Below are 13,996 nucleotides of genomic sequence, written 5' to 3'. Positions count from 1 at the left end.
CGCCCAGTCTTTGCTGGGCTGCTTCAGTAGGCCCTGTCCATTTCATTCCTCTGCTGTCATGTCATGTGATGTCACATGATCCAAATGGTCTATTGTCTTCGGTTGATACCATTATTTCCATGGGTGTTTAGTTTTTTTATCCAGAATGTTTCACGTGTTAGTCTATATGACTTATTGTTCCATGTTTTTTCAAGTCCAATTATTTTGAAGTCGGCTATTTGGTGGTTTGGTGAATTGAAATGAACTGGTACCGATCTTGTTTGTTTTTTGCGCGTATTGTAGATAGGTGATTTTGCATGCGAGTGTATATTGTGTCTCCAGTTTCGCCCACGTACACTATGTGTCTGCATTGTTCACAATATATTCCATATATCACGCTTGTTGATTTGCAATTTATGTGTCCTGTAATTTTGAAGCTTGTGTCATTTGCTCCTCGGAAAGTAGATGTTGTTTTCATGTGTTTGCAGATGGCGCATCTTGTAGCTTGGCATTGGTATGATCCTGGCTTTTGTTTGTTGAATAGTCTGGCGTGTTTCTTGTGGATCAGTATCGATTCGAGGTTTTGTCCTTTTTTCCATGCAATCATTGGTGGTTGCGGGAACGCTGATTTGCATCTTTCGGATTTGTGAAGTATGTTCAGATGTTTTTCTCAAGATTTGCGATACATTTGGAAGTGCATTGGTGTATGTGAGCGGGAAAATAACTCTTTCGTTATGTCGTCTCTTGGTGTTGTCTTCTTGACTGTAGAGCAGATCCTGTCTGTTGATCTTGTTGTTCTATGTGTCTGATTTTGTATCCCCTCTTTTTCATGTGGTATTTTATTTGGTCTCTCTGGTCCTTGTAGTCTTCAGTGTGTGTGCATATTGTTCTTGCGATAGTTGCCAGGCCGTATGGTATAGATTTTTTTACACTTTTGTGATGGTCCGATTCCGCGTGTAGATAGAGGTGTTTGTCTGTTGGTTTGCTATAGACGCTGGTACGTATTCGTCCGTTTTGGATACTTGTATTTACGTTGAGAAATTCCAGTGTTTCAGTTGAATAGCGGAGTTCAATTTTGATATTTGGATGAATTGAGTTTGCTTGTTTGCCGAAATCTATTAGTTCTTGTTCAGAGTGTGTCCAAATTCCCCATACATCGTCGACATATCTAAACCAGTGTAGGGGCTTCTTGTACATTTGCATAGCAGGTCGTTTTCCCACGTGCCCATATATGTGCAGGCATAGTTCATACCTAGTTTTGAGCCGATAGCTGTGCCTTCAGTTTGAATGTAGTGTTGCCCGGCGAATTCGAAATGATTGTTGTCAAGTACTGTGTCTATGGCTTCCATTATATCTTCAGTTGGGGGTATTTGCTGTTTTCTTCTATCTAATGCCTGTTTACATGCTATCATGCCCTCTTTTCTGGGTACGCTTGGATATAATGCGCGTACATCCATACAGAAGATGATAGCCCCTTCAGGAAGTGGTTGTTGTACTTCTTCCTGGACCCTCCTTAGGAAGTGGGGCGTATCTCTTATATAGCTGTTGAGTTGTGTGACATTTTCCTCCAGCTCCAGTTCTGCAAATTCTGCGAGGGGTTCTGTTGCGTGTCCTATTCCGCTGATTATGGTTCTTATTGGGTGACCTGGTTTGTGCATTTTGGGGTTTGCTTTCACCTTTCCCGGATTGGTGGTTTTCACTTTCATGTAATTTCGTGTTTCCTTGTCGATGTGGCCGTTTCTATACATTTTTTTCTACTAAGTTGTTTACTTTCCTTTCTGTGATCTTGCTTCTGTCTTTGTTTACACGTTGGTATGTGGTGTTATTGTCCAGTTCTGTTTCTACTTGTTTCTGGTATTCATCTGTATCCATAATCACAATTCCCGAGCTTTGTCTGCTGGTCGAATTACGATGTCGTCTTCTTCCATCAGTTGTATCAGTGCCTTTTATTCTTCCTTACTAAGGTTGAGATGAGGGTCTTTGTTTATGCCTTTGATGATGTCATTACGTACACACTCGATGTATGCATATATATATATATATATATATATATATATATATATATATATATATATATATATATATATATATATATATATATAATACATCGCTTTTATATTTTCAAATCGAATCATAAATGTGCTGCTCATTTTTTTGTGTTGAACGTGTATAGGGTGCAGTGTGGAGTGTGTGTTAAATGTTATACTGATTAAGGGCCGATCATTCAGGACAATGCTCACTAGCTTCAAACTCAGTTTACCTTTCCTTTTTATTCGTTCACATCTATAAATTCACTGCATTGCCAAAACTATAAAATAATAGCAATAATGTACCCCCCGGTCCGCAACAGACTCATGCAGACTTTGCACTCCATAAGGTACTCGGCTTCGCCTCGTCCATTATGTCGGGCAAAGTTTACTTTCGTCGATTGTGGGCCTGAGGAGGTACATTGCTGTATAAATATTGTGAATGTTTGTGTTTTCACCAGGTAGTGAATGCTATCATGCTGTTGACGGGAACGATTATCGTGGCACTGTTTCGATGACTGTTAACGGGAATACATGTCAAGAATGGACAGAACAGAGTCCGCATAGGCATACAAATACCCCAGAGAATCATCCAAACACCGGCCTTGGAGAACATAACTACTGTCGTAACCCTGACGGAGAGAACAGTACTTGGTGCTATACGACAAATTCTTCTGTTCGTTGGGAAATGTGTGATGTTGGACAATCAGATGAAAATTGTGGTGAGCAAGTCAAAACTGTTATTTGTTTCCAGAAAAAAGTCCATTTCATTTAATAAAACATTTTGTTCGTCTGTCTCATGCTTATCAATTTAGTAGCGATTTGACCTTTTTTACATTGAAGTAATATGGCTTAGGATATTCTTGCAGCCTTCCCTTCTTTCCTAGTGGCCCGATATAGTCTATGCATGAATAACATCATCCAACATTTGCAATAGTATTGTGAGCCACAGTTGTGCCAGCTCTTCCGATGCAACCGCAATACCAGTAGCTATATCTATCGCTATTTTCTGTTTACATCGTCCTTAGAAACTAAAAGTGGGGAAACATACACATGATTAGAATGCAAGTTTATTGGATTTGCGTCAATATGAAAAGAATAAGGATTAGATCTCAATGAGACAAATGTAGAAATTTGACAATTTAATGTAGAAGCACATGATCAACAGTGGGAGGCCTTATGTTTTTTAAATACGCGACATTATAGTCTGACATCAGGAATCAAATATATATATATATATATATATATATATATATATATATATATATATATATATATATATATATATATATATATATATATATATATATATATATATATATATATATATATATATACACAAATGTACACAATGTGCCCTCCCGGTTATCACCATAATGGCTTTATGGCAACCTCTGAACTTGGGCACAGAGCGTACGGTGTTTTCGAAAGTTGGAATATGGCGCTCAGCAATTGTTTCACGTCGGCAAAAAATAATCCGCCCCCAGGCCGAAGAAACTGACCAGCCCCTTATCGAACGTTACTCGGACAACAGAACAGCCTCACTGTCAAGTGACAAAATTTGTAGGCATCTATGGGCGAGGTATGTGTCACAGCAAACATCAAAGTTCGTAAAACGTAAACGTTGACGATCGGGATCGTGATTGACGAGTTGACATCGGCGGAGACCGGTGGTGATGGCCCGTTGTAATTGTGATCACGTACTTATAGCTCAGCCCTGGTCACAGTGGGTGCCATAGAACTGAACTTTTCGGGCTCGCAAAGATCGTGATCTCGAGAAATTTCGAAAGCCACGACACTTTCTAGAATAAGAAACTACTGTCTCGATTTTTTTGTTGCCTTCCCTACATGAATACATTTGAAAATATTCTAAATAACTCTGGTAGGCGTTAACATGGTGAAAACCCCATCGCCAGCCGATTGCAGACTTCCTTTTGCATTGAGACAGCGCGAGACAATGATTGAGAAGTTCACGTGACTGAATCGGTATGTCTGATTGGTTAAAATTGCATTCACTGATCAAAATTTCAACTTGATTGGATTTATGAATGAAAGCATTAGGTAAGCATTTGCATATATTCAGGGCGGTGGACCGTAGCACTCATTAAATGTAAGTAGTCCAGGGAAATAAAACCCAGATCGCGACAATATTTTTGCAATCCTAAACTATAATTTTGATCCATCCGTATCAACCGAAACATAAGGAGGGTGCTCATGTAATGAATATATAATCCCTTGGATTGGAATTTTCCTCTTATTAGCGTCATCGTTTACTCGTGTTTTTCGCAATAGTCAAATTTTAAACAATAAAGAGAAATTTCCAACAGCGCGGAGAATTCCAAACAGTAGAGAGAAATTTCAAACAAGATTTTTTAACAGAAGAGATAAGTTTCCAACAGCGCGGAGAATTGTCGTTTTCGATCGCAGCACAAGAAGCGATGGATATCTTTGATTTCCAGAAAATACTGCAGTTTCTTCTAATCATTTCGCTACATTTCATTTACTTCTGAGGGGATAAATATCTAAGTAAGCATGTGCATCTCACACTTTCTACATGTAAAACACAGCTTCTTTACGAGAAAGTGTTATGAGCATTGAACAATGAGGTTTTGATTTGAGTTTTCTTTTGACCAAAGAAAGACAAATTTAGGACGACAAATTAACTGCAAAACATTTATAGGAAATCTCAACGGCCTTCAGTAAAAAAAAATTAGAAAGTGTTTACCTATACATGCCATTTGAAACAAAACATAAAATCTTCAAACAGATTATGTTTACTCTTGATGAGATCTTTATCAAAGCAAGGTCTTTTTAGGATAATGCATTTATAGTACACGTTTCATTGATGTTTCAATATCGAAGGCATTCTAATACATTGTCGAGACATGTTTCCACTCTGAGATATGGCTTATAAATATACCTTATGCACTTGGGCCATATGGCACAAAACACAAGATAGATGAAACAGACTATATTTACTCCATGCGTGATCGATATGTATGAAAATAGAATATATTTTGTATGATGCACATAATACACTGTATTTATTTGAAGTTTCAATATTATCATTTTCTCATGAAAAATTGGTAAGTGCTAAGCGACAGGACTTTGCATAAAATATACTTTATACCAACATTGCGCATATTATTTACAGTTGATTCAAGCTATGTTCACTCCACAGTCGACATTACTAAAATATATTATTTGAAGTTTCAAAATAAACAGTCTTACAATAAATATCTGAGAAAAAATTAGGACGACAAATTTACTACACAACATTTATAGGACATTTCAACGGCCTTCAATAAAAAATTTAGAAAGCGTTTACCTGCGATCGCGAGACGTGGACAAATTAGGATAATACATTTAGTGTACACGTTTCATTGATGTTTCAATATGCAAAGCCCAATAGGTTAGCATTTAACAATGGCACTTACAAACAAGCTATGTCATGCAGGGAAAATATGCCAAACTAAAAACACATATCAAGCTTTTGATATTCTTGCCAATGTTATATATATATATATATATATATATATATATATATATATATATATATATATATATATATATATAAATTTGTCAACATGTATTGTTCTACCTTACTAAATGAAGCATATTGCCACGAATCAAAGCATGCTGATCAAATCAATGATGACATTACTTCAGGCGAACGAAAATCACTGAATGAACTGCAGAGAGATAAGTCGGTTATAATCACTGAAGCGGATAAAGGAGGTTCAGTAGTAATACTCAATAGCATTGATTATGAACAAGAATGTCTTCGACAACCCGGTGACACCAACTTTTATGAGGAGGAACATTTTGATTTCACTCCATCCGTCATTAGTAAATTGAAGGAATACTCGAACTTATTCCTACGTTATGACATAATTGGCAAGGATATTCAAAATGCTGTCTGTAATATTGATGATACTAAGGAGGCTTACTGCTATATCCTTCCAAAATACATAAATTAACACAAGATGAACTCAACAACCATGTAATAACACCCAGAAGACCAATTTGCAGTCACATAAACAGCTCCTGTAGGCCTGCTGCCTTATGGTTGGATCATATTTTAACATCCTTGGAGGCGAAATATTGTAGAGCTGATCTTGTGAAATACACAACTGAATTTCTTGCCCATCTTGAAGAGTTCAACAATATTCATGCCCCCTTCTAAACAATTTCTTGATTATTACCATGGATGTTTGCAGTTTGTACATAAATATACCTCACAGCGATGGACTCACCTCCTTGAACGATGCTCTACTACACCATTCCGTGCATAATAAAATCGAAATCGAGATTATCCTTCAACTCTTCTTGTATATTCTCAGTAACAATCATTTCTCATTTCTGGACAGACATTTCGCCAAGTTCAGGGTACGGCCATGGGCATTCCATTCGCAGTGAAATATGCAAATATTTTCATGGCATGGTTCAGGAAGACATTTCTCCTCAAACTCCCTTTATATGATCCCCTATGGCACAAGAGATTCGTGGATGATTTAATTGAATTATGGTATCAGAGCAGAGAGACGATTGAACAGTTCATACAGATTGTTAACACTGTCCATCCATCAATTAAATTCGACGTAGACTTCAGCAAGGAGGAACGAGCGTTCTTGGACGTACACGTCATACGCCATGGTGACAGATTAGAAACCAATCTATACATTAAACCAACGGACTCTGGAACATACCTATCTCCACATTCCTGCCACCCGAGACATATTTTCCGATCAGTACCTTATAGTCAGGCAATACGCATTCGCCGTATTTGCTCGGTAGATGAGTGGTCTGAACATCAACTACATTCTCTCAAGATCAAATTAATGTTATCCGGATACCAACCGATTATAAACAAAGTCAATAAACTAGATCACCAGCGTTTACTGCAATACAAAACAAAAATAGCGGAATCCCGATGACATACGTCACTGACTACAACCCATTGGGCCCCAATGTGAAAAAAATGGTGACACAACATCACAAGATACTAATGAAATCGGCTACAATGAAAAGAGTTATGCCTTCACCTCCGCTATTAGCATATCGTCGCTGCAGGAATTTGGGAGACATCCTTGTCCACAATAAATCACGTAACTTCGTACACCAAACTTTATCTCACCCTTGCAATGCTACCCGTTGCGTGAATTGTATATATATGTTAACCACTGATACCTTTACTAGCAAAGTAACGGGACAACGATTCAAAGTGAGAGGCAAACTATCGTGTACGTCATCATGGGTAATTTACTCGATCGTCTGCAGAAAATGTCAACTAATATACATTGGACAAACACGGAATATGGTCAAACAAAGACTTTCCGGCCACCGTAGCTGTATCCGTACACGACAGTATAACACTAGCCCACTTGTAGCACCACACTTCAATGAATAGGGACATTCGGACAGTGATCTCGCAGTTGTCGTCATCGAACAAATCACAAACAAAGACCCCGTACTGTTGGATTCTAAAGAGACATTTTGGATAAAGAAGTTGAAAACAATGTATCCAGATGGCTTGAACACCGAAACCCCTCTGTCCTTTTAACTGTCATCCTTCATTCACAAGTTCCTTTCCATTGTTGCATTTACACCTGTCTTTGCGTGGACTATTCTGATAATCAATTTGCATAATTGATTTTGCATACTTTGCACTTTCAAACCCTAACAGTGACACACGTACTTGAGTTCTCCTGTTGGACCTGATGATGCCCTGTAAGCAGGGCGAAAGCTAGTCACCGTGAAAGCCTTTTGTTATGTCTTGTTGAGACCATCCTCACTTCCGATTTATATATATATATATATATATATATATATATATATACATATATATATATATATATATATATATATATATATATATATATATATATATATACTGTGACCATTATGTTGCTATCGATGTAATTGAAATCTAGATTAAATTATACTGCATATAGATATTTCCTCGGACAGTGATGCTCATTGCGAAATATGTGTAATTAAGGGCCTAGTAACTGTAACTTTTGACAGTCGTTTTCAGAGGTTTTGTTAAATATTTCAGCAACAGTTTCCATGTGTTCTTCCCACGGAAAATTGATATACCAAATAATCAGCTTGAATGTTGAAATGTTGAATGTATATCTGCATCCTGTAATGATAGTGTTGATAATCAGCTTTAGGTCCAGACTTCAGTAGTTGTTTTCAACAATTCAAAATTAGAGCATATGACACAGCGAAAAGTTACACCTACGAAACGTGGTATTCCAAAATGCTGCAGTAAGTATATCAAGAAATTGTAGTTGATACAAACAAAAAAAGAACAAAAAAACTGACAAAAAGGTCATCAAATGTTGTTCGAGTGGTTAGGGTCCACTGACACTTGTTATTTCAAAGAAGGGCCAAGAAGGCTTTGCCGGCCCAACCCAATCCATGATAACTGAACGCCATTTTCAGTGTTTTTATCTCGTTAAAGAATAAATTATAATCTGCATTAGGTATTATCACGGCCATTACTACCTGGATTACCAAAGCGTTTGGTTGATAGCTACTTGTTGATCACAAAATGTCGTTTTTCGATCACATTTCACTGTATAACCATATTAAAATTACCCTGTAGCGTGTCTGATTTCAAAAGTAAGCGTTCTCATCGATCGTCGATATATTTATACTGTCGATGATTTTGAATCGTCAAGCTTTCATATCCAAAACGTCTCAAAAGTGCAAATATTCATGTTTTCCCTTGTCGGGGTTTCAAGAATATATGGCATCGTCTAATCTTAATACCACAACAGGATCACTATGGAAAAAACCAGCTGAATCCAAAATAGATTAAGCTTGATTCTATATTGGTTTCTATAAAAATGCTTTTGAATCACGAGGGAATCCATTGTTTGTTCTGGTGCTGGATTATCAGTGCTTGATTTTGATGGATTTCTCATGGATTCTACTTGAACTGTTTATTTTAAAAATCCATTAAAATGGATTTAGCTATAGCTCTGGATACGGAACATTTTATCTGGTGGATGAGTCAGTTATATTGCCGAACTATGCTATAAACAGTCATCAGATTAATTACATTTCAATTATAAATTAATATTGTTAAAATGTGTTTTTATAAGCCAGTGAATGCTATCATGCTGTTGACGGGAACGATTATCGTGGCACTGTTTCGAGGACTGTTAATGGGAATACATGTCAAGAATGGACAGAACAGACTCCGCACTCGCACACCAATACCCCAGAGAATCATCCGAACGCCGGCCTTGGAGAACATAACTACTGTCGTAACCCTGACGGAGAGTAACCCTGACGGAGAGAAGAGTGCTTGGTGCTATACGGCATATTTGTCTGTTAGTTGGGATTGTGTGATATTGGACAATCAGGTGAAAATTGTGGTGAGTAAGTCAAATTTGTTTTCTTTCACTTAAATGTTTTGTTCGTCTGTCCCTTTGCTTAACAATTTAGTAGCGATTTGGTTTTTCACATAGAAGTTATGTGGCCTTATGATATTCTGCTACCTTCAATTTATTCCTAGTGGCCCGATATAGTCTATGCATGAATAACATTAATCCAACATTTGCAATAGTATTGTGAGCCACAGTTGTGCTAGCTCAAAAATAAACATTTGAGGTCACCTTGCAAAATCTTGAACGACAGAAAAATTGAAGTTCTTTGGCTTAGGATATCCTTACAACCTGCCCTTTATTCGAAATTTACCGATCTAGTCTATGCATAAATTACATATATCCAACAATTGCAATAGTATCGTGAGCCATACTTGTGCCAACGAAACCGGTGCAAACACAGTACCAGTTGCCATGTCCATCGCTATTTTCTGTGTACCTCGCCCGAAGAGACTAAAATCAGGGAAACATACACATGATTAGAATGAAAATGTATTAGATATGCGTCAATATAAAAAAAGAATCAGGGTCAAATTTCCATGAGACAAAAGTAGAAGTTTGACAATTTAATCTATAAGCACATGATCAATAGTGGGTAGGCTTCATAAACTCATACGCATAAAGACATTGTGGTCTGACATCTTGAACCAACTATGTTTGCTCATCCAATATACATGTACCTGAGATTTGACAACTCAAAAATAGTTTTGTAACGAAGTGGAAGGCAAGCAATGCAAACTTGGATTTGGCTAGATCTACAAGGGGGTGAAATCTCTAATATAGAGCGGATATTTACCCGCGGTTTGACAATCGTATCTCGTTTGGTATCGAAGTTATAGACGGCTTAAGGAAGTTAGCCAATTTCAGACACAAGTCAAGTCAGTCTAGTATCGTCTGGTACCAATAAAAGGGAGCCTTCAGTTATTACGGCAAGGTTGGCCCGGCAAAATCCAGGGGGTCACCTTAAATTTGAAAACTGCAAAGGGAATCATGGATTTTTCAAACAACACAGGGAGGTCTCTTAGTTATCATAAGTATCCGTTCCGTCAAAAAGCAGTTTCAGTGTTCAAAAAAGATTCCGGGATATATAAATGATTCGCTGCATGATTTCATTCTCTGAAATCATTTAGCTGTAAATCTGAACAGAAGTATAATTATCTGTCATATGAACATCTTGCCTAGGCAACTCTGAGGCTTGTCTAATTGTAAATCGAACTCAATGAGGGCAATAAACAATTCCCATTGCTTATATTAGAGGTATAGCAATATATATGTTGTTGGGGAAAAAATTAACAGTTACCTGTAGACTGCTAGTACCATGAAAAGCGAAATTATACTTTTAGGTGAAATTCCAAGATCATAATTGTTGTCTACATCTGAAATTTCAAATACCCTATATAAATCAAGTACATTTGTATCAATTGTCAAACATATATAAAAGCAAAGATTAACTTAGTTTAGCATTTTAAAAAATGATTCGTACTTTTCTCATAGACTACTATGTATAGTGAATCTACATTTTGGTGAAATTCCAAAATCCAATTTCTTGCCAACTCATCCATTTGCAACCACCGTAGTAAAATCAAGTGCATTAAGATAAATTACCGAATGTCCATAAATACACAGATTTAGTTGGTTTTGTATTGGAAAAAACATATTCATATTTTCCACATAGACTACCATGTTCAGTGAATCTACATTTCGGTGAAATTCCAAAATCCAATTTCTTGCACCCACATAATAAACGTAATAAGTAGTGTTAGAGTTTCGCTTCAGATATAAACAACACGCCCACCATTCCATCGTTGAAATCTACATATTGCCAAGATGGTTGCCAACCCACAACAGAAACAACATACCAACAAACAACAGAGCCACCAACGACATATCTTTCATCTGATGAGGTATCGTCCTCTGACAAGACTGCGACGAAGGACGCTAGTACAAACGTTGAAGCATCGAGCAATGGCAAGGCTACGACAAATGACCTATTCATAAATGACGTCACCCCACGAATGTTGCCGAAACACGCGACGTCAAAGTCACCATACATCGTTACCCTTGAAGACGAGTCGAAAACATTTCCACTGGAAGAAAAGAGTGTACTGGACAGCACAACCTATGGAAACTTGACCAAGACTTACAATGGTAAAGTTAACAATATATTTTCAAAATCGATATAGACCTCTATACTAAAGGCATCATCACATCGCAGTCGGTCAGTATTTATGATATTATTGTCAACGCATGAAAACCCTATAATACTTGCAGCATCAGCATGGATTTTTGCTCGTATTTCTACTGAAGAGTACATATACAGATGAATACAGCCTGTATTCAGCAAACTTGTTTTCTTGTGGACTCATGTGAATCCACGTGTATTGATGTATAATAAAGGCATCTCATGAGTGTGAATTTGCCTGACTGTATTATTGCATTTTGATGCAGTGCGTGAATGTACACACTCTTGCAGAACATCTATGCAACTTCAATATTGATCTCGGCTGTGGCTGTTGGCAGCTACTGCAAAGTACCTTTAAATATTGACTAATCGTGGCCATTTAGCACTCATGTGTTTTTTTCTTTTAACATTTTCATATTTTTCAGGAGTCGGAAACGATCTGGCGGTACATATCATATTTGCCGTTTCTTGTTCACTGATGTTTTTCCTAATTGTCGGAATGATTATAACATTCCTTGCACGGTGCAAGAAATTGTCTCGAAGGGAGGACGTGTTTAATGACCATGGAAAATATGTTTCTTGGAGTTATCATTGAAAATAATGTTGACTTGGTAATTGATATCATGCATCATGTGCGTATCCATACCTGCATCGATGTTTTCTTTGGTGGTTCTTAAACGTTTTAGTAATATATATAAATGTTGAATTCAAGCAGTAAGGTGCCATTATTAGAAGTCGAGTAAATCAACACTAGTATTCAATGTATTGTATTGCATTGTATTGTATTGTTATTGTATTTTATTGTATTGTATTGTATTTTTTTGTATTGTATTGCATTGCATTGCATTGTATTGTATTGTATTGTATTGTATTGTATTGTATTGTATTGTATTGTATTGTATATTTATCTTCATCAGATGACAAAAATAACAATTAATACCAAATCAAAGTCAAAATGTCTTCGATCTGGTCAGCTCTCGGAAAATAGTTCTATCTGAACTAGGCTCGGAAAAATAGTACATCATAGTGTAACTGAAAAACTGTGTAAGATATTGATGCTCACAGTACAGGGAATGCCAATTGAGTATATGGAAACCACGTAATAGTCGAAGAAAATGTACACAAGCTTAGACTTTGGTGCAAAATAACTATACAACTAATGCGTAAGAGTATACTATCTACTCCATTCAGAAAATAGGTATAACATATTGAAAGACACATTTTTATATTATAAATAGAAAGTACAATACGGAGTATTTCAATAAAGTTATACACGACAAACAAAGTACTTGAGAAATGTGTACAATAGCACTATTCATACATTAAACAAGTTTTTAATGTGTTCTTAAATGTATTTATTTGTATTTGCTTTACGAGAGACTTCAAACTATTAGATGCTGAATATTTTATGTGACGTTTGCTTTGTGACAAATGTATTTTGGTGACATAGAAGTTATCCCCAGTCGAAAACGGCTGGAATGATCATTTTGCGTCGTGTAACGGTACGGAGTGTTTTCATCGGCATATTGGTTATTAGGAAAACCAAAACCAAAATACAGGTGTGATATTTTTATAGCTTGTTAACAGCTAAAATGTCAAGTTTTCTAAATAAAAGGGCAGTAAGCGAACGGAAATCTGAAAAGTAATCAGACGGGTAATTTTCTTCTGTAACAATAGAATTGGCTTGAAGAAAGTCTTAAAAATACTGCCACAGATCTCAATACAGTATGATATGTTTTAGTTGGGTGAGGGAGTTGTACAAAGTAGCAAGATGGATTCGGGAACATAGTGGCGAAGTTGTGAAATCATACCAACATTAAGGGCAATGGTTTTTGACGACTCTTTGAATATGGTCTTGCAAGTTAATGTTGTCGCAAAGATCAACACCAAGGTATGTTGTAGAAGAAGCTCGGTGCAATTTATGACCATAAATTTCTAAACTCAAATCGATGTTCACATTTCTGCGGCAAGTTTTTACTACCATGTAATTTATATTCTCGAAAAATTTGTTTCTGAAATGTGGCTTGCAGTTTATTTTCTGACTATTGCATTGTGTGGACTTTGTTCTGTAAAGTAGAAGAAATTGTTAATAAACATTGGTGTGATTAATCGTAAAGACAACTGTGTTATTATGGCAAGTTTGTCAGAAAGTGTACTCTTAACCCATCTGTAAAGAATCACTATTTTAATGTCATGAAAAAACACGTCAGTTTGATTAAAAATCAATTTTAAGTGGCGAAGTTGTGAAATGATACCAACTTAAGGGGCAACGGTTTTGACGACTCTTTGGATATGGGCTTTCAAGTTAATGTTGACGTAAAGATCAACACCAAAGTATGTTGCAGAAGAAACCCGGCCCGGTGCAATGTATGACTGATCATCAATTACTAAACTCCCATCGATGTTCA

At 36.7% G+C, this 13,996-nt stretch overlaps 1 protein-coding gene across 1 annotated transcript; it reads right to left on the bottom strand.

Annotated features, from left to right (window-relative positions):
- Nucleotides 1–1,097: 1,097 nt before the first annotated feature.
- Nucleotides 1,098–1,727, bottom strand: LOC139125960 (uncharacterized). The gene has a single exon (XM_070692034.1). The coding sequence runs from the start codon at nucleotides 1,725–1,727 to the stop codon at nucleotides 1,098–1,100; it is 630 nt and encodes a 209-aa protein (XP_070548135.1).
- Between the last annotated feature and the right edge of the window lie 12,269 nt (nucleotides 1,728–13,996).

Source organism: Ptychodera flava (assembly GCF_041260155.1).
Source record: "Ptychodera flava strain L36383 chromosome 3 unlocalized genomic scaffold, AS_Pfla_20210202 Scaffold_26__1_contigs__length_13983176_pilon, whole genome shotgun sequence".
NCBI lineage: Eukaryota > Metazoa > Hemichordata > Enteropneusta > Ptychoderidae > Ptychodera > Ptychodera flava.
The sequence above is the reverse complement of the archived record's forward strand: the minus strand, read 5'-3'. Positions and strand labels throughout refer to the sequence as shown.

Excerpts from the sequence above, each read along its gene's own strand:
- LOC139125960 (XM_070692034.1), bottom strand. The coding sequence starts at position 1,727 with ATGTATAGAAACGGCCACATCGACAAGGAAACACGAAATTACATGAAA.